A 19336-nucleotide genomic window follows, 5' to 3' on the forward strand; every position below is an offset into this window, starting at 1 on the left:
TTACATTTTTAATCGGATTTTTATTTCATTTGATATGCCACTGATAAAACATTTTCTTCCTTGTGTATGTGTGTGTGTGCCTGCATATGTGAATCTGTGTTACTAAGTCTACATATGTACATGGGTGTTAGGGTACATATGTGAATGTGTGTGTGTGTGTGCGCGCATGTGTGCATGTATGCTCATGCATGTTTGTATGTGTGGGAGCTTCTTGGTATCTGGGTGGAAGCAACAGCTTTTTGGGAGTCTGTTCTTGTACTGTAAGTCCCAGGAGCTGAGAAGCCTGCGGTCAGGCAAGCCCTTTTACACACTGCGCCATCTCTCTGGCCCTACCTTTTTTATATTAAAAGAAATTGCTACTTTTCACCCAGTGTCAATACTGGGAAGGAGAAGCGTCTTTTAAGCCACTGGGCAGTTTGTTTTGTTTTAATGTCTGAGGAAACTGTTCTTTTAGTCATTTTTTTCCTTTAACTTTATTTTTTTAAGAAGTTTATTTTTTAGTTGTATGGTAGATATTTATTATATGTATGTGTGTGTGTGTGTGTGTGTGTGTGTGTGTGTGTGCACGCACGCGCACATGCATACACTACAGTACTCTTAGAAGTCAGAGGACGACTTCAGGACCCTGCTCTCCTTTCACCCCGTGGGTTCCAGGGATTGAAGCATCAGTGGAGGGGACATGAACACAGGAAGTCCTGGCCTTGCTCGTTTGCCTAGACCTCTAACCAGTCATCCCCAAAGAGCAATTACTGAGCAGTTACAGGGCTTTTGAACCAGGCCCCTGTAAGCCCTGTCTCTTCCCCTCCTCCTCGTCCATCCCTTTTCTTTTGGACAGGGTCCCATGTAGCTGGGGCTGGCCTGGAACTCACTCTGTAACTGAGACTGACCTTGAACTTCCGATCCTCCTGCCTCCTTCAGAGTGCTGGGATCAAAGGTGCTATCACTTCTAACTCAGGATCCCCTCCTCTCAATTCAGGAAACGGAAACCATCAGGAAAGTAGACAATTCTACCAAGCCTTTGGGTAGATATTGGTATCCTAGAATATCTTTTTTTTTTTTATTATTTCCTTTATAAAATGCTCTTTCTCACAGAAAGCCTTAGGAACTCCAGCCTTTAGGAGCTTCCCTTCAGTGTGTCACGTTTGCACCCAGATCCTGACCCTTGAGACCAGCCCTGCTGCTTCCCACAGCATCTGGACGCCCCGATGACCACACGGCAGCAGAGGCTGACAATGGCAGCACCCAGGGTCACACAAGCCAGCCAGGCCCCTGCAGACGCTGGTGCTCCATCCCGTGCCTCTTTGTTCTCAGATGTGCGGTTCCTGCTGTGGGACCCCTTCGTCTTGTTCATTGCAGGTTTGCTACTGTTGAGTCGGGAATGGCTGGGCACCTGGGAAACTCTTGTGTCTGTGGGTCCAAAGAAAGGAGAAATAGTCTTGTTGTCTGGACTGCTGGTGAAGTCTGTGCCTGGTGACACCGTGTTGACCCTGGTAGCCATGGACACATTCGCAGAAGTGAACCTTATCCCCACATCCGTGGTTGACTTCCTGGAATAACTGATACTTGTGCTTGCACCCAGATCCTGATGTGTGGTTGCCGCGGCGGCCTCGGTGGGTGGCACCGTGTGGTTCACCACATCTGGGTATGCTCCTTCATTACCTACATTCACAGCTTTTAGAACCCGCAGTCTATCCCACCATTCAGATGAGGAGCGGGTGTTCGGATAGGTGGGAGATGAATGCTCAAAAACCAGCAAGTCTGGGTCTGTGCCTGAAAGACAATTGAGATCTTTTATTTTTAAAAGTAACAGTTTATTTGAGAATTTCACAAATGTATGCAATATGTTACATTTAGTTTCTTTGTGACGGCCTTAGGCACAGCCTGGAAGCTGTGGGGTTTGTCTCTGGAGTCTGAGCTGAACCAGATTCCAGTTCCAGCTGCACAGACTCCTGAGGTTCAGAGCAGGCTGAGTGTGTGTTTATCCCAGCATCCCAATGACACTCTGCTGTGGACAAATATGGCTGTACAGAGAAGAAGCCTTTGTGTATAAAGAAAGCTTTGTGCCAGAGTTCGCATGCTGCCAACAGCCATGGGGAATACCACACACAACTTAATAAGCTGGTAAAACAGCCACGGAAAAGGACCCTTTGAAATTGGGAACAAAACCAGCAGCCACCACACCCTCCCTGTTTTTGCTTTGTCTTCTCTCCACGTACGGTTAAAGGCTACATAGCTTCCTAGTGCTCCCCACCAGGAGTGCCGTCCTCCTGTGTCCCCCAGTGCTCCTCACCAGGAGTGCTGTTTTCCTGTGTTTTCAGTGCTCTGCACCAAGATTGCTGTCTTCCTGTGTCCTCAGTGCTCCCCACCAGGAATGCTGTCTGCCTGTGTCCTTAGTGCTCCCCACCAAGAGTGCTGTCTTTCTGTGTCCTCAGTGCTCCTCACCAGGAGTGCTGTCTGCCTGTGTCACCCCCAGTGCTCCCCATCAGGAGTGCTGTCTTCCTGTGTCCTCACTGCTCCCCACCAGGAGTGCTGTCCACCTGTGTCCCTCAGTGCTCCCCACCAGGAGTACTGTCCACCTGTGTTCCAGTGTTCCTCACCAGGAGTATTGTCTTCCTGTGTTCCCAGTGCTCCCCACCAGGAGTGCTGTCCACCTGTGTCCCTCAGTGCTCCCCACCAGGAGTACTGTCCACCTGTGTTCCAGTGTTCCTCACCAGGAGTATTGTCTTCCTGTGTTCCCAGTGCTCCCCACCAGGAGTGCTGTCCACCTGTGCCCCTTCCCTTCTCCACTTTGACCTCTGTGACAATGCTTCATTCCTCATTTTGCAAGCTTAAGCTTCTGACTGCTGCCTTCCTGGTCACATGTGCTGCATCCTCAGTACTGTGGGACCTTCTCTCGAGTCTCTCCAACAGTCTCCGACTGCCTGCCTCTTCTTTAGCCTTGGCTTTTTGTCCCGGATATCTGTCCATCTGTCCATCTGTTCTAGTTTCTGATGTCAATTTGGCATAAACTAGAGACAGCGGGGAAGAGGGACCCTCCACTGAGGACTTAACCTCCACCGTGTTAGCATGTGGGCTGTCTGTGGTGCACTGCTTGATTGATGGTTGATGTAGGAGGGAGTACCACACTTTGGCCTCGAGTTGTATGAAAAGCTAGCTGAGCTCAAGCCTGGAACAAGCCACCTGCTCCTGCCTCAAGTCCCTGCCCTGACTTCCCTTTGTGATGGGTTGTGAGCTGGGAGTCATAAGTGTGTGACACATGCTCACACCCTTTAGTTACCTTCCCGTTGGTTGCTGTGATAAAACACCATGGCCAAAGCGACTTACAGAAGGAGTTTATTTTGTCTTATGGTTCTGGAAGTAAGAGTGTGTCAAGGCTGGCATGGTGGTCAGAGCAGGAAACAGCTCACATCTTCGGATACAAGAAGGAAGCTTATTGGGAGTAAGGCAAGGGTATAAAATCTCGACCCCTGCTCCCAGTGATAGGCTTCCTCTAGCAAGGCTGTTACTTTGTAAGCTTCCCCACAGAGCACCACCAATTGGGGATTAAGCTGCCAAATACCCAAGCCTGTGTGTTTGGGGGGGGGGACTTATCATTCAAGAGCTGTGTTCACACGCTGCATTCCTGCACACACATCACGACCAAGGAGCAAGCTGGGGAGGAAAGGGTTTATTCAGCTTACACTTCCACGTTGCAGTTCATCACTAAAGGAAGTCAGGACTGGAACTCAAGCAGGTCAGGAAGCAGGAGCTGATGCAGAGGCCATGGAGGGATGTTTCTTACTGGCTTGCTTCCCCTGGCTTGCTCAGCCTGCTCTCTTATAGAACCCAAGGGCACCAGCTCAAAGGTGGAACCACCCACAAGGGGCCCTCACCACTTGATCACTAATTGAGAAAATGCCCCACAGCTGGATCTCATGGAGGCACTTCCCCAACTGAAGCTCCTTTCTCTGTGATAACTCCAGCTTGTGTCAAGTTGACACACAAAACTAGCCAGTACAGTGTCCAAAGGCTACCCTTGGCCTGTTGCCTCCTCCCGCCCCCACCCCCTATTCTGGGCTATGAGAAGCAGGGGTTGACTCTTCCTTCATTTCCTTCCTTTAAAAGGTTACTAAGGGATGGAGATGGGACTCAGTGCAGATCCCTGGGACTGACCCCCCAGTTCCAGAGACTCCTAATGAATCTTTTTAAAGTTCAGCAGCGGATTCCTTCATGACAACCACCATTACCTTGTCTGTTCCAATGCTCTCCTGACCAGATGTCTCTCCTGTATTCTGAATATTAACCCACCTAGACTAATGCAATTATGTCTATCCTTCTAATTACAGGGTTTTCTATGCTTTTGCTCATTCCTTATCTGTTTTTGTTACTGTTGAGCAGGGCCTCGCTATGTAGCACAGGCTTACCTTGAATTAGTGATGCCCCTGTCTTGGTCTGTAGCCAGAGTGCTAGGCCACAGGTGTGCTACCATGCCCTGCTCCCTCTGTTTCTGAAAATGCCAACCTGAGGATGCCACTCTGCCCTCTTGGAGCCGTAGTTCCACTGTGATTCCTAATGTCCCCATTCATGTGCCCAGGTCAGTTTTCCCACTGTCTGGATGGTGGCTCGGGGCTCCCTGCCTGCCTCTGTCTGGTTTCTCACTTTCTGCTGTTTCCTCCTCTTATGGGCTTTGTGCTGAGGTAGTATCATGTGATCATGTGTGTGTACATGTATGTGACTGTGTGTGTCTCTTTGAGTGTGTACATGTGTGCAAACACACTGATGTGTACAGTAACACAAGTAGATGAGAGGACAGCCTGGGGTGTCATTCCTCGGAGCCATCCATCTCCTGAGACAGTCTGTCTCAGTGCATTGACCATCTAGAGACCTGCAAGATGCTGATGTCTATCTGGAAACTTCCTTGTCCCTTACTCCCAATCCTGCTTGACCCTCTTGCAGTGCCCATAGACCACAGGAGGCTCATGAGCACTCTCTCTGCTTCTGAGTGACATTCCCAGCCACCGTAGTAAAAAGGCCTACTTCAGCTTTTGCTGAGTTCTCAATATAGTCCAATCACAGAGCTTACACTCTTGTTCAGTTGTGCATAGTCTGGAATGAACGCTGGCGAATGCGCCAAGCAAGGTCCTGATGGCCAAACCATCTCCAGACAGAGGTTTCTGGAAATCAACAGTCTGGAGACTTAAGCCTGGGTGTTCCAGCCAGTGTTTGAAGCTGCAAGCCCTTCTAGAGAAGTATCATTTGCTTTTCAAAGCCTTGTTAGATGGAGTCTTTACCTGCGGTTATGTTATACAGTATGGCGCTGGTCCCGGGCTCCAGGATGCAGCTCTCCAGGGTTGGGCAGTGTACGTGGAGGCAGTTGACATTGTCGTGGATAGGATCGTGGAAGAAGACAGCCACATTACAGGAAACTGAAAGGCCAAGGGAATCAGCTTAGGGTCCTGGCTTCCATCAGTTGTGTATTTGTGAGTGTGTGTGTGTGTGTGTGTGTGTGAGAGAGAGAGAGAGAGAGAGAGAGTTAGTTGTGTATTTGTGTGTGGGGGGGGAGAGAAAGAGAGAAAGTTGTGTATTTGTGTGTGTGTGTGTGTGTGTGTGTGTGTGAGAGAGAGAGAGAGAGAGTGTTGTGTATTTGTGTGTGTATGTGTGAGGGAGAGAAAGAGAGAGAAAGTTGTGTATTTGTGTGTGTGTGTGTGTGTATGTGAAAGAGAGAGAGAGAGAGAGAGAGAGAGAGAGAGAGAGAGCGAGAGCGAGCACAAGTGCCCAGGTGGGCCTTAAACTTGTAATAGTCCTGCCCAGCCTCCTAATGGTGGGACATTACCACCAAACCTGGCTTTGCTACCAGTCAGATGAGATCTGAGTAACTTCTATTTCTTTCTGAAACACTGAATGAATCTTGCGTTGTGGTTAGATATTTTTCAGAACATTATAAACTATTAAAACTATACAATGCACCTACTTGAAAGAAAATATTATTCTAAATACTCTAATATATTCCTTTCCACAGAGGATACCTAGAATATCTGTTTGATTTTCATTCTTTTTGAAACAGAGGGCTCCCTAAATAGCTCTAACTGACCTGGAACTTGTTATATAAACCAGTCTGGGCTCAGGACCTTGAAGCTATCCTCCTGTCTGAGTGCTGGGACTGTAAGTGTGAGCCACCATAACCAGCTTTAGATTGATGGACTGATTGTATATTTAGAGACAGGGTCTCAGTGTAGACCAGGCTGGCTTTGAACTCAGAGGTCTGCTTGACTCTGCCTGCTAGGATTAAAGGCACACACCATCAGATCCCATAGAATAATTTTTCAGTCTTAGTAAGTTTTGTGCATGAAAAACATCAGTTGTCTACACAAAGCTCTGGGAAGTACCTTCTTATGTCTTAGTACACTTGATCTCTGAGTGCTAAGGTCCTGGTGTCACTAATGGAAGAAGGGGGACATGAAAAGAAAGCCGCTCCAACCACAGACAAGAGACAGACAGCATGGTGACAGCCAGAAGATCACATGACACCCAAGGGTGTGGATCCGGGTACAATTGTTTTCCTAGGAGAAGCCTAAGCAGCGTCTCTTAAATACACGAGGATGCTAGCCTCAGTGGGCAGGGCATATCTGCTTACCACATATTCACGCTGGCTTCTCTTTTCTAGATCTGCTGCTCAAAACATACTGGTTATCTCTGGAAACCCAGAACCAGAGTTACTGGGTGCAAAACCTCGTGCATCCGTCCTAATGTGCACATGCAGTGAGAGTTCATTCCTACTGCAGAACAGCCAGGACCATGTGATATGTCCGCTGGCTCAGAGGTGTCACACTCTTAATAAAACAGGATTACAGAGACACAGTTCCCCCTGAAGCATGCCAGGGTTGGGGTGAGGTGCGTGGAGGTTAGGGAGGGTGCTGTGATGGTGGGTGCTCAGGAAGGGCACTGTGCTGTGGGGTCAGGGAAGGCACTGTGCTATGGTGGTGGGGGGGTCATGGCGGTCAGAAGGGCCACTGCGCTGTGGAACCCCGCTCTGTCCCTCAGGAGGGTTAGCCATGGAAATCCACAGCTCTAGTCTTATGTCCAGGATGCTCTAGGATTTCTGTGGCATTTCTTAATTTTTGTTTCACAACAGCAATAATAAGACAAAAGTTATTACTAATACGTTGGGTTGCAAAACCCCTGAGGATGGTTCTAGAAACTGAAAACGTTATATAATATTTAGATTTGTGATAAGGAAGTCACTGCTGTGATAGAGAACAGTATTAGAGCTCACTGTATAGCCTAAGCTGGCCTTGAACTCAGACTTATTATGCATCCCAGAATGACCACAAATTCATGGCAACACCCCTGCCTCAGCCTCCCAAATTCTGGGATTACAGGCGTCAGCCACCACACCTTGCTTATAGAGACTGCTATTTACTGGAATAATTCTTTTTATGAAATATTTATTTTGATTATTAATTATGTGTATTTGTGTATCTATGAAAGGGGAGAAATGTGGCATCAGTGCATCCCGTGGAGAACAGAGGCATCGGATCCCTGGAGCTAGAGTTACAGAAGGTGTGAGCCACTCAGTATGAACCCAGATCCTCTGCAAAAGTAACAGGAGCTCTTAACCACTAAGCAATCTCTCTAGCCTTTGGGCATGTTTTCTGTGGAGCTAGGAATGTGATGCCTACCAATAATCTCAGCTCTCCAGAGGATCAAGATTTTTCAAGAAAGGGAGAGGGTAAGAGGGAGGGAGGGAGGGAAGGAAGGAAGGAAGGAAGGAAGGAAGGAAGGAAGGAAGGAGGAAGGAAGGAAGGAAGCCGACCTTATGTTTCATGTGTGTGTTTCTACGTTCCAGCTCCGTGCAGACAAGTCTGGGCCCTCCTTCCTTGTCCTTCCTTCCTGGCTGCAGAGGCTCTGGGCTGGCGGAGTGCCCTGGATGACTGACTGCCCTGGACTGTTTTTCTATTTAATGTTGGTGTGTGATATGTATGTGAGTGTGATGTATGTGTCAGAGGTCAGCCTTGGGTGTCAGTCCTCTTTCGCCTTGTCTGAGGCATGGTCTCTTTGCTTTTTGGCTGCCGCTGTATACCTTAGGTTGGCTGGCCTGTGAGCTACCCAGGATTCCCTTGTCTGTGCCATCCATCTCTCTTTAGGGCGGCTGGGGATTATAGATGCTCATATTCCCATGCCCAGCTTTAAGTGGGATCTGGGGATTGAAACTTGGGACCTTACACTTGTTTGGCAAGCACTATAGCCACTAAGTCATCTCCCCAGCTCTGTTTTGTTTTCATTTCAGCAAGATCGCATGGATCTCAAACTCATTACCTAGCTGAGAACAACCTTGAACTTGTGATTTCCCTGCTTTTACCCCTAAGTGTTGAGATTCCTGATGTGGGCCACTACTTTGGGTTTATGCCAGGCGGCGCCCTACAAACTTAACCAAAACCCCAGCCCAAGACCAGAAAAGATTTTTCTTTATCAAACCAATTGTTCTTTGTGCCTCATTAGCTTTGAAGGTCATGGCTTGGTGACAAGTCTCTCAAACCATGATCCCTGAAAATCTGGCTGCTCTCCTATAGGATCTAACTTTTATTCAGAAACTTGCATAGCAATTGGGTAAGCAATGTCTTTAATGAATAATCAGTATCAAATAGTGGTTAAAAGACAGCGAGGACCCTGTGGGGGTGGCTTTAACATACACTGAGGTGCTCTTGTGTCTATCTACATAGCTTTTAAAGAATTGAAAAAGTCAGCTGGACAGTGGTGGCACACGCCTTTAATCCCAGCACTTGGGAGGCAGAGGCAGGTGGATTTCTGAGTTTGAGGCCATCTGGTCTACAGCGTGAGTTCCAGGACAGCTAGGGCTATACAGAGAAACCCTGTCTCAAAACAAACAAACAGAATTGAAAAAATCTTTAGACAATTTTGACCTTGAAGGTGTTCACACCCAAATCCCTTTCGTAGGGAAACTCGAAGATAGCGTATCCACACTCTAACTTCCTGTTCAGTGAGCCCCATGCTTTATAAACTGCTGGACACATTTTATAAAATGGGCACAACACTGAAACCACCAAAAGTTACTTTAGGAAGAAGTTATTAAATGTGGTGGGGCTTGCCTAAGATCCCAGCACTTGGCATTCTGGGTTGGAGGATCAGAATTCAAGGCCAACCTCCACTGAAAAATGAGGTCAAACTGGGCCCGGGGTAAGTAAGTACATCTCAGACAAACAGAGGCGCCTCACAGCTACACAAGGCCAATGCAGGGTCAAGTCGGTCAGCTTTCCAGCAGGAGTTAGAAGGGGATGGTGAGCCCTTACTCCTGAGGAGCTGACCAGGGATGGCTCCATGGGAGGGGGAGTCAGGGTTTGTTTGTCTGTTTGTTTGTTTGTTTGTTTGTTTGTTTTTCTTTCTTCTTTTTTTTCTCCCCCTTAGGGGAGTAGTCCTTGGTCATGCCTGCCCAGGAGAATCTGGGCAAAACAAACTGGACTCGTGGCTTATTTTTTAAAAGGAGAGTATAAAGCAAGTGGTGGTAAGGGATCTAGAAGGGTTAGAGGTTAGAGGTTAGAGGGCAGAGCGGGGTTGGATGTGGTCAAAACACTGAGACTCTCAGACTTAACAGAAAACATCTTATAAGAACTGAGAAACAAGAGTAAATAATGACAGTCCAAAAGTTACTGTAAATCCTGGTTGTTTGTGTTTGTTGTTTTGTTTTTGAGACATAGTCTCGGCCCAGGCTGGTCTCAACTTACAATGTAGCTGAGGCTTGCCTTGAACTCTTGATCTGCGCCCCCCACCCCTTCCAGTTTCTAAATGTTGGGATTACATTCATGGACCACAGCACCCTGTTAATTGGAAATTTGTATTATAAAAAAATCAAGTTAGTTAACCCTGAAAGAAATATGTCCATTCAGCATTTTGTCAAAGAAAGCAGGATACCGTGGGTTCTACAGCAGCATGGAAACCCCCTGCTCTGATGCTGCCCTCCCTGGGTCCTTCTGCTCGTCCCCTCTACCTGGGCCTCGTGCTCTGGTCCTGGCGTCCTCTCAGGGCCTCACGCTCTGGTTTTGGGGTCCTCCCTGGTTCCACCCCCCAGCCTTGGCCTCGCGCTGTGACACTACCCAAGTGGGCTCTGCCAGCCCTGTGCTCACCATCCTTTCGGAGGCAGCAGCTGCGGCCGCATTTCTGTCCGGTGTTCTCGGAGTAGTACTTGAGGAACTGGGCTCCGAGCCTCTGAGACTCCTCCAGGTCCAAGAGCAGTCCCGGGAAGCGGCGGATCCAGCAATCTCTGTAGAACACAGTGGGCGAGCAGAGCCCGTGAACGGTGCAAGCTAGCCCTAGCAGCAGCAGCAGCAGCCCCGCCGCCCGCATCTCTGGGTGCTGAAGGGGGGCCGCTGGAGCTGATCATGGGCTGCTAGGGCTGCGAGGGGCGCCCTTCTGCAGAGGCGTATCGGGCCTGGGGTGAGCGCTGGCCCTGGCTGCCTTGTCTCTGAACCCCGTCTAGCAAGTCTTAGTGTTCTGACCCTTCCTCTCTTGAAGACAGGGATGCTCCCCTCAGCTTTTCTTCTTTCTCTAGGAGTGAAGAGTCACAGACACCTTTTCCTAGGCAGGCATAAAGGCCAGGAGAAACCTTACCTCCTAGTCCTGCAGAGAAAACAATTACCTAGTCTCCAGACATCAGATTAAGGGAAGCTTTGTTTTCAGAAACAACACATTGTTTTGTGAGGTGTTCACTATAGGCTTAAGAGCTGGCGACGACTGCATTTTCCCCCAAACTTTTGTTGTTCTGGCTCCAGAGAAAACCAGTTCGTGTACTTGTTTGACTTATTATTATTTAAAAAAAAAATTGAAAAGAAAAAATAGAAAAAGAACTACATTTAAAATATTTAATTTTGTGATAAATGCAAACGTATTCTATACGTATTCTGGTTACTTCTAAGGGCTAGTAGTTTTCTTATAAGCCTAAAAGAAACTAAGGATTCAACCCGCTGACCCCAATTCAGCGCACTGAACGTCACGCGCATGCGTATATCTCACATCGTGGTGCCCACGGAGTGGGTAGAGACAACTTGCCAGAGTTGGTTCTCCGGCTACCACATGGTTCCGAGGTTCAAACTCAGAGCATCGGAAGTCCTCAGCAAGCACTTCGACCTGCCCAGCCACGTCACCCGCTGGACAGCTGGACCTCCCCTTATTTATATTCTCTCTCTCTGTCTCTGTCTCTGTCTCTCTCTCTGTCTCTCCCCCTCTCCTCTCCCTCTTATCCCCCTCCCCTTTTCTCGGTGTTGCCCAGGCTGGCCTGGAACTCAGGTCGGCCTGCCTCTGCCTCCTGGATGTTGTGACTAAAGGTGTAGGTGGCCACCACCATCTGTTAGTTATTTCTAATAGAATCCTTTTTGGTTTTGGTTTTGTTGTAGAGACCCGGGACCTTTTGTGTGCTGGCTAAACAACGTTCCACCACTGAGCTGAGAAAGTATTGTCAGGTAACACTTCAGATTCCAGTCCAGCTGACCTCACTTTGGTAATATGACCAGGGTTGAATTGCCTCTCTAATGAGAATCATTCTCAAAGGTTGGCTTTCTGGTTTGTTTTCAAAGGCAAGAGAATACCAGCTGAAGGCGTATCTACGGTCTGGAAACAAAAGCTTCCATTGGTAAAGATTCTAAAGAGCCAGAGACTAAGAGCCTGTTCTTCTGGTGACTCACTGAATCCTGCCTTGTTGCTGATGGAGACACAGACAGATCCGGGTCCAGCCTCTTTGAAGTCAGCCCTGGCAGAAGCCCCCAGCCTAACGTCTAATGGTAGCTGTGGCACGCTGCCTTGCTGTAGAGTCTACTAAAACCCTTGGCCCCTCACCTGAAACTCTCCTCATATCCCAAACACTGAGAGTGACAGATGGGGAACAGAAGCCTGCCAGGAATGATTTCAGGCCTGTCAGTCACAGCATAGTGTCCCAAGTTTCTCAGAGTATCCAAGAAAGTAACAAAATATAGTAAGTCCCAGGTCCGTGTGTTGTACCTCTTTCCTGTAGGAAGGCCCGATCCTGCTAGAATGTTTTCTGTACTTCGTAGCTCCTTACCCTTGCGTGTATTCTGCAGAATAGAAGGGCCAACAGCTCCCCTCTCTGTGAAGCAGCATACAGATACAGTAATGTTGGGGAATGCAAGCCAGGGAATCATGCCAGCAGACACTCTTTCCACTACAGCCTTTGGGACCCAGCCTTTCAACCAAGCGTCCCTCCAGGGAACACGGGAGAAATGTGCTTTCCTAATGGCTAAGATGAGATGGTGGTGGGGTAGGTGGGGATGAGAGTGGGCAATTGCTACCCAGAGCAGACAGTCCTGATGAACATATCTGTGTCCTCTCCATCCACCTGCCTTTTGCTGAGCAGGGAGACTCTGCTGTGTCTAGTACTGAGGTCTGAACTCTCCTTAGAGTCCTGTTGGTCTTGCCCACGAAGTTAATAACTAGTCTAATAAAGTCCTTAGCCCCTGTAATCCGTTAGTGCACACTTGATCCAACCTGTGGATCCAAAACCTCGCAGTACTGACTGGCCCAGGAAAACTCACAGAGACTGGGACTGCGGGAAACACCAGAAGATCTCGTACAGTGACTTGTGCGCAGGGAAGAGCACCGAGAACCGACGCATTTGTTTGTTTCCTAACAATACCGTGCTGGAGGAATGCACAGTGGTTAGGAGTGCACACTGCTGCTGTGGAGGATGGGAGCTCGGTTTCCTCGTAGGGCAGCTCACAACCGCCCTTACCTCGGGCTGCAGGGCGATCTGCCACCTTTGGCTTCTTGGCTCCTGCATTCACTTGGACGAACCCACACAGACACAGGGATTAAAGACTCAGAGGGGCCGTTTACTCGGAGGGTGTGTGACGCACCACACCGGCAAGGCAGAGCCCGCGGCCCGCGGAGGCGGAAGGAAGGAAGCGCGAGCGCAGGCCCGGCACAGCGGAGGCCGAGCGCCCGGGGGAGGAGCCTGAGCGGCCGGGCAGCGGGCGCAGCGGCCCAACCATGTCGGCCGAGGAGATGGTGCAGATCCGCCTGGAAGACCGCTGCTACCCGGTGAGCAAGAGCAAGCTGATCGAACAGAGCGACTACTTCCGTGCGCTCTACCGCTCCGGCATGCGCGAGGCCGTGCGGCCCGAGGTGGGCCCGGAGGTGCAGCAGCTGCGCGGCCTGAGCGCTCCGGGCCTGCGGCTGGTGCTGGACTTCATCAACGCGGGCGGCGCGCGCGAGGGCTGGGGCCTGAGCGAGGACGAGCTGGCCGAGGCTAGTGTGCTGTCCGAGATGGTGGAGGCCGCGTCCTTTCTGCAGGTCACGGCGCTACTGCGCTTGCTGCTGTCGCATGTGCGTCTGGGCAACTGCCTGGAGCTTTACCGCCTGGCGCAGGTGTACGGGCTGCCCGACCTGCAGGACGCCTGCCTGCGCTTCATGGTGCTGCGCTTCCACCAGGTGTTGTGTCAGCCGCAATTCCCGCTACTGTTGTCGCCGCCGCAGGCCCCCGGGGACTCTAGCTTGAAGCAGAGGCTGAGGGAGGCCCGCATGCGCGGGACCCCTGTCCTGGTGGCCCTGGGGGACTTCCTCGGGGGACCCCTGGCCCCGCACCCATATCAGGGGGAACCCCCGTCCATGCTTAGGTATGAGGAGACCACGGAGCGCTGGTTCCCCCTGGCTAACAACCTGCCCCCCGACCTGGTGAACGTCAGGGGCTATGGCTCAGCCATCTTGGACAACTACCTCTTCATCGTGGGTGGTTACAGGATCACCAGCCAGGAGATCTCTGCTGCACACTCCTACAATCCCACCACCAACGAGTGGCTGCAGGTAGCCTCCATGAACCAGAAGAGGTAAGTGCAAGGGGGATGGGGGGAGTCTGCGCCCTTCATTCATTGCCCCGGTGGTGTTTGCTGGCCAGAGGCATGGCATCTTCTTGCTTAGCGCTGCTGGCCTGTCGCCTCTGGCAGAGTTCCCAGAGAGCCCAGGGCTTGCCAGGAAGAAGACAAGTCCTGTGTCAGCTAGCCTAGTGGCCTTCTTTCAGGTGCAGGCCCCAGGTAATAAAGGTTTCTCTGCCTCAGACCTACTTGCAGAGAAGGCTATTGGGAAAGATAATTTGTTTTTCCTTTTCTTTTCTTCCTTGTCTGACCCGAACTACGTAGACACTAGCAGTAACTGGTAACTCTAGCTTCGGGAATTTTTGTTGTTGCTGACAGTGACTTTGGATCCTTCTCACTTGGGTAAGAGAGAGTGCATCCACTCTCCCTAGGATAATATAAGGATCCGCAAAAGAGGATTCTCTTCTCTTACCTTTTCATCCTCACTTTTGTTTCTTATTTTCCCCTAAGACAGCAATCATCTTTGACCCAAAACTTGAGCCTGGAGCAGTCAGCTACAGAATGAGTGTGTCCTTGTCTCTCGGAGTCTGTTGTCTGTCTGGGATGCCTCAGACACCCCAGTCTGGATGCCTGAGTCCTTTGTGGCTGTAGCATTAGCATGTACATATAAATACTACATATACATATAAATATACACCTATACATATATACATCAGCATATAGTGTATATATATATATATATATATATATATATACGCACATACATATATATATAGTGTATAAATACACACACACACACACACACACCCTTCTGCCTATGTCAGATTGTTTTCCTTTATCTTGGTATGTTCCTCAGGCTGGTCTTGAATTCCTGGTCTTGCAGGTCTGCTATCCTTTATGCCTTCCAGCCTTCAGAGTGCTGGAATTAAAGGTGTATAGTATGGCATTGGCTTTCTACAATAAATAATCTGTTACTTATAATTTCAAATATAAGGCATCTACTATGTCAATGGTTGAAGGAATGACAATATCCAACGTGTACTGTTCAATTTCTCCCTCTTAGGGCTTGAAGATGCGTTCCTTTCCACGTCACCCATCTTTCCCATGCTTCAAAGTAAGGAAAAGAGTCAGGTGGAGAGAATGCAAGCATTATAGACACACAAATAAAGGAAGAGTTGGGGAATGAAGACAGAGGGAGGAGGGAGTAAAGGCCACAGGCTGGAGTGGCCTGGGGGACAAGTCAGGGCTTCTGGAGAGGGCCTGTTGCCCCAGCTGCTTGGAAGGCTGAAGCAGGTGGATCCCAGGTTAAAATTCTTCCTGGGCTTCAGAGTGAATTCCAGGTCAGCCTGGATAATGTAGCAAACCCAGAAGGAGTAGGGGAAAGGTGTCTCAGTGGGGGAGTGCTAGCCTAGCAATTATGCGACCTCAGATTCAATGCCAGTGTCCAGTAGAAAAGAAGTGCCAGTAGGAAGAAGAGTAGGCAAGGACAGGACAGGCACTCTTCTTCCCTCCCTCCCTCCCTCCCTCCCTTCCTTCCTTCCTTCCTTCCTTCCTTCCTTCCTTCCTTCCTTCCTTCCTTCCTTCCTTCCTTCCCTCTCCCTCTCCCACCCTCTCTTTCTTTCTTTCTTTCTTTCTTTCTTTCTTTCTTTCTTTCTTTCTTTCTTTCTTTCTTTCTTTCTTTCTTTCTTTCTTTCTTTCTTTCTTTCTTTCTTTTCTTTCTTCTCCCTTTTCTCTTTTTGAGGCATAGTTTCTCTGTGTGGTCCTGACTTTCTTGACTCTCCCTCTGTAGACCAGGCTGGCCTTGAACTCAAGAGATTGTTCTGCCTCTACTTCCTGAGTGCTAGGATTAAAGTTGTGTGCCACTGCCAGCCAACTGAGGATAGGCTCTTTACCAGGCTACCTGATGCCATCCAAGGCCCACCGTGGTCTCTTTCAGGTCCGTTACAGGACATAGGGACCTTTAGGTCAGAGATTATTTGCAGAAGCAGACCTTGTTCTGATGGCGCAGAGGTTAAGAGCATTTGCTGCTCTTGCATAAGACTGGTGTTCAGCGCGCAGCATCCATATCTGACCCCCCTCTTACGGCCTTTACAGGCTTCCACATGAATGTGCACACACACAGGCACACAGGCACACAAATAAACACACAAATAAATCCTAAAACTCCTGGCAAGCTGTAGTGTGAGAAGCAGAGATGAACATATTGCTCTCTCCCTTCCAGAGGCGTTAACAGGGGCAGGCTTGTTTCTACGCAGTCTCCTGCAATATGATACTCCCATCACTGAGATGGTGCAGTAGCAATCCGCCTGGAATCTAGCCTGAGCTACAGACCTTTTCTGAAAACAAACAGAAACAAAATAATAAAGTTATTGTTTTAGTATCAAAAGTGTTGTTTTTAAATAATTTTTAAGAGCCTTAATTGCTTCAACAAAGGTGATGTTCCAAGAGGAGATGGGAGGTTCCAGGTTCTGTCTTACATCTTCCCTGTGTGTCTGCAGCTCTGTCCATATGGACTTGGCATGTTGTCTGTCCTCAGCTCCACGGCCCTGACCTCTCACTGGTCTCTCTTTTTAGCTGCATGTCGTTGGCCTGTCTTCCTCAGAATGTTCTTTCTGTGCGCTTTAAACATGGTCAAGTTGTTTTCTAGCTCCTGCCTCATTTGTCTGATGTAGATACTGTAAAGTGAGTGTGTCTGCCTTAATTACACTGTGCACCTGAAGCAGCTTCAGGAAGAGAGGGTGGAGAAGGCAGGCTGGAGAGAGCCTGCGTAGGTGAGAGCCTGGGGTGGCCAGAGCCCGGGGTGGCCAGAGCCTGGGGTGGCCAGAGCCTGGGGTGGCAGTCAGGTGCAGGAAGCATGGATGGCATTGCTTGGCTAGTTTTCTCCTTTGCATGCAGCCTGGATCCCAGATCGTGGAGCACACGGCCCACTTTTAGGGAAGGTCTTCCCTTCTTTATCTGATCTAGAACATTCCTCGTGGGCTGACCAGAGCTTGTCTCTGTAGCTCTAGATCCTGTCACACTGACAGTGTTAACCGTAACCACATGGCCCTGAATTACTTCATGACAGGCCAAGACAGTAGAAAAAACAGGCATCGGGGAAGGGGATATTTTGGGGGGCCAAGAATGATGGCTGAGAATATGTAGTGGAGCAGAGTGCTCAACTCATGGCAGAGAAGAATATTCCTCACCCCCACCCCGACCCAGGGACCTGATTCCTCTAAGGAGACCCCACCAACTGTCCCCACACGATGTCACTTGATTCCACCCATGGGCTAGTGTGCTGATGAGGTCAGGGCCCTCGTGACTCAGCCCTCCTAAATCTATATGTGATCAATGCAGAGGACCAAGCCATGTGTCTCTATACATGCATGTCATAGTTAGCTATTATAAATGCACAGATGCTTATAGAAATAGAGGCATGGCCAGCCATCCTCAGTGGAAGGCTGTGTGTGTATTTTTTCCAGGGACTGGGGTATATATACATATACTTTTACTCTAGATTACGGTACTTAATGTTTCTTCTAATTAATGGTTACTGTATATGAATTTTTTGTATTCATAGATGTATATTGATATATTTTTTATTTTATTTTATAATAATACATTTTATTTTAAACTAATAAATTATTTTATTAATTTTGAGATGGGGTCTCATGAATATTTTGTATTCACAGATGTATATTGATGTAATTCTGTAATAATGATTTTATTTTATTTATTAAATTTTATTTTAAACTAATAAATTATTTTACTAATGTTTTTGAGGCAGGGTCTCATATATTCCAGGCTGGCCTTGAACTTTCTATACCTCTGAGTATGACCTTCCATTTCTTATCCTCCTGCCTCTAACTCATCAGTGCTCTATTGGAGACATACACCAGCACATTGGGTTGTTGTTTGGAGAAAGGGTCTCAGTCTTTAGCCTCAACTATAAAGCCCTTTGGACTCTAGGCAAGTCCTCCTGCTTTTTCCAAGTGATGGGATTAAAGGCGTGAGCTAGCTACTTCTGTCTTGTTCTTGTTTATGTAGCATTCCAGGCTGTGTTTGGTGGTATGCATTTGTTCCTATAAACAGTGCTGTATTGGACATCCTGGTCTATGTGATGTCTGTCTTTGGCACATGTGAGCTGGTTCCAGGTTAAAATCTAGGGGCAAGACAAGGTATATGCACATTTTATATTTTGACTGCTGCCCAGTTGCCCATGAAAGACTTGTAATTTTCTCATGAGTAGTATTGGATTTTGCCAGTCCCCTCTCCCATCAAGATGAGATGCCCTCCTCACCCTACGCAGTGGGCCATTCTTCAGTGTGGCATCCTCTCGGCAGAACATAATTTGCAGATGCTTATTGACTGCATTTCTGTAAACAAATGATCTTTGAGACAGGGTTTTTCTGTATAGCCCTAACTGTCCTGGAACTCTGTAGATCAGGCTGGCCTTGAACTCAGAAGTCTGTCTGCTTCTGCCTCCCAAGTGCTGGATTAAAGGTGTGTCCCACTCCCTGACTATTGGCTTATCTTTCTTTTTTAAAAAAAAAAAAGGTTTATTTATTTTTATTGTACACATTTTGCCTGCATATATGTGCACCCTGTGTGCAGTACCCACAGGTCCCAGAGGAGGGCACCAGATCCTTTGGAACTGCAGTTACAGATGGTTGTGCGCCATGATCTGGGTGGCAGGAATCAAACCCAGATAGTCTGCCGCAGCCGGGATTGCTCTTAATTGCTGAGTCACATTTCTAGCCCCTGCTTATCATTTTCCAATTCATATTGGCAGTTTTATATGGCTGGATATGTGAGTCGCTGGTGGTTAATACAATATTGGATGGGGTTTTCCCATGCTTTTTATTTATTTATTTATTTTAAGTGTGGCTCAAAACTGGAGTGAGTCTAAGAATGGCCACAGTGACATCAGGGCAGGTAATGTCAGTGTGTAGAGTGTGGGTAAGAGTTGTGGGGACCTGGTGTAGTATGACAGCCTGGGATGCCTCTCCCTGGATCACACTGGTTATGCTTTAGTGGAAGTGAGGAGTTGGAGTGGCTGGACATGAGATATCCCAGTTTTTAAATGTTGGCAATTTATTCTGGCTTGAAAAGAAGCAAATCGCCAACAATAGAAACCTGGCAGAGCAAACAGAACATAGTACTGGCTGTGCAAGCCCCAAGTCCTAGGCTTTGGGTCTGAGTGGCTTCCTGTAAGAGACAGGTTTATCTTTCCAGCTGGATTTGCTCTTATATCCTGTAGTGTGTGGAAGTCTCCCTCAGATGATGATGTGGACACATTCACCTGTCTCACAATTCTGCCTTTTTATGTTTAGATGTAAATCTTTGAAATTTCTTTTCAAGGTATAGTATAAAGTTATAGGCTTGAAAATGACCATATAGGTTGGTAAGATGGATCTTAGTCGGTTACAGGCACTTGCTGCCCAGCATGATGAATTGAATTTAAGTCCTAGGGCCCACAGGGTAGAAGGAGAGAACCGATTCCTGCAAGTTGTCCTTTGACCTTTCATGTGTGCTGTGGCCTG

At 48.3% G+C, this 19336-nt stretch overlaps 2 protein-coding genes across 6 annotated transcripts in view; one reads left to right on the plus strand and one right to left on the minus strand.

Annotated features, from left to right (window-relative positions):
* Positions 1-12819, minus strand: Mansc4 (MANSC domain containing 4). 4 transcript variants are annotated; one of them, XM_052175313.1, is made up of 4 exons: positions 12734-12819; positions 10119-10539; positions 5271-5405; positions 1-1770 (listed from the first exon to the last, which is right to left on the minus strand). In XM_052175313.1, the coding sequence occupies exons 2-4, from the start codon at positions 10336-10338 to the stop codon at positions 1115-1117; spliced, it is 1011 nt and encodes a 336-aa protein (XP_052031273.1). In that variant the 5' UTR covers positions 10339-10539; positions 12734-12819; the 3' UTR covers positions 1-1114. The 4 variants fall into 4 exon arrangements, with proteins under 4 accessions (XP_052031273.1, XP_052031274.1, XP_052031271.1 ...); XM_052175314.1 differs by lacking the exon at positions 12734-12819 and adding an exon at positions 12047-12598 and having other exon boundaries at positions 10119-10255; XM_052175311.1 differs by lacking the exon at positions 12734-12819 and adding an exon at positions 11986-12598 and having other exon boundaries at positions 10119-10255.
* Klhl42 (kelch like family member 42) overlaps positions 12593-19336 on the plus strand; it is a 22211-nt gene continuing 15467 nt past the window's right edge. The window contains exons 1-2 of one of the 2 annotated variants that reach the window (XM_052175310.1): positions 12593-13041; positions 13617-13826. In XM_052175310.1, the coding sequence (XP_052031270.1) occupies positions 12689-13041; positions 13617-13826 (563 nt within the window). In that variant the 5' untranslated portion in view covers positions 12593-12688. Of the gene's footprint in view, positions 13827-19336 lie in introns of both variants that reach the window. The other variant, XM_052175309.1, reaches the window with a different exon arrangement.

Source organism: Apodemus sylvaticus, chromosome 2 (assembly GCF_947179515.1).
Source record: "Apodemus sylvaticus chromosome 2, mApoSyl1.1, whole genome shotgun sequence".
In the NCBI taxonomy this organism is placed as follows: Eukaryota; Metazoa; Chordata; class Mammalia; order Rodentia; family Muridae; genus Apodemus; species Apodemus sylvaticus.

Coding starts and splice junctions, on each gene's coding strand:
- Mansc4 (XM_052175311.1), bottom strand. CDS start 12,146: ATGATTCCCTGGCTTGCATTCCCCAACATTACTGTATCTGTATGCTGC. Junction 10,256..11,985: donor GGCCTTCCTACAGGAAAGAG/GTACAACACACG, acceptor TGTGTTCTACAG/AGATTGCTGGATCCGCCGCT. Junction 5,406..10,118: donor CTGCTGCCTCCGAAAGGATG/GTGAGCACAGGG, acceptor TTGGCCTTTCAG/TTTCCTGTAATGTGGCTGTC.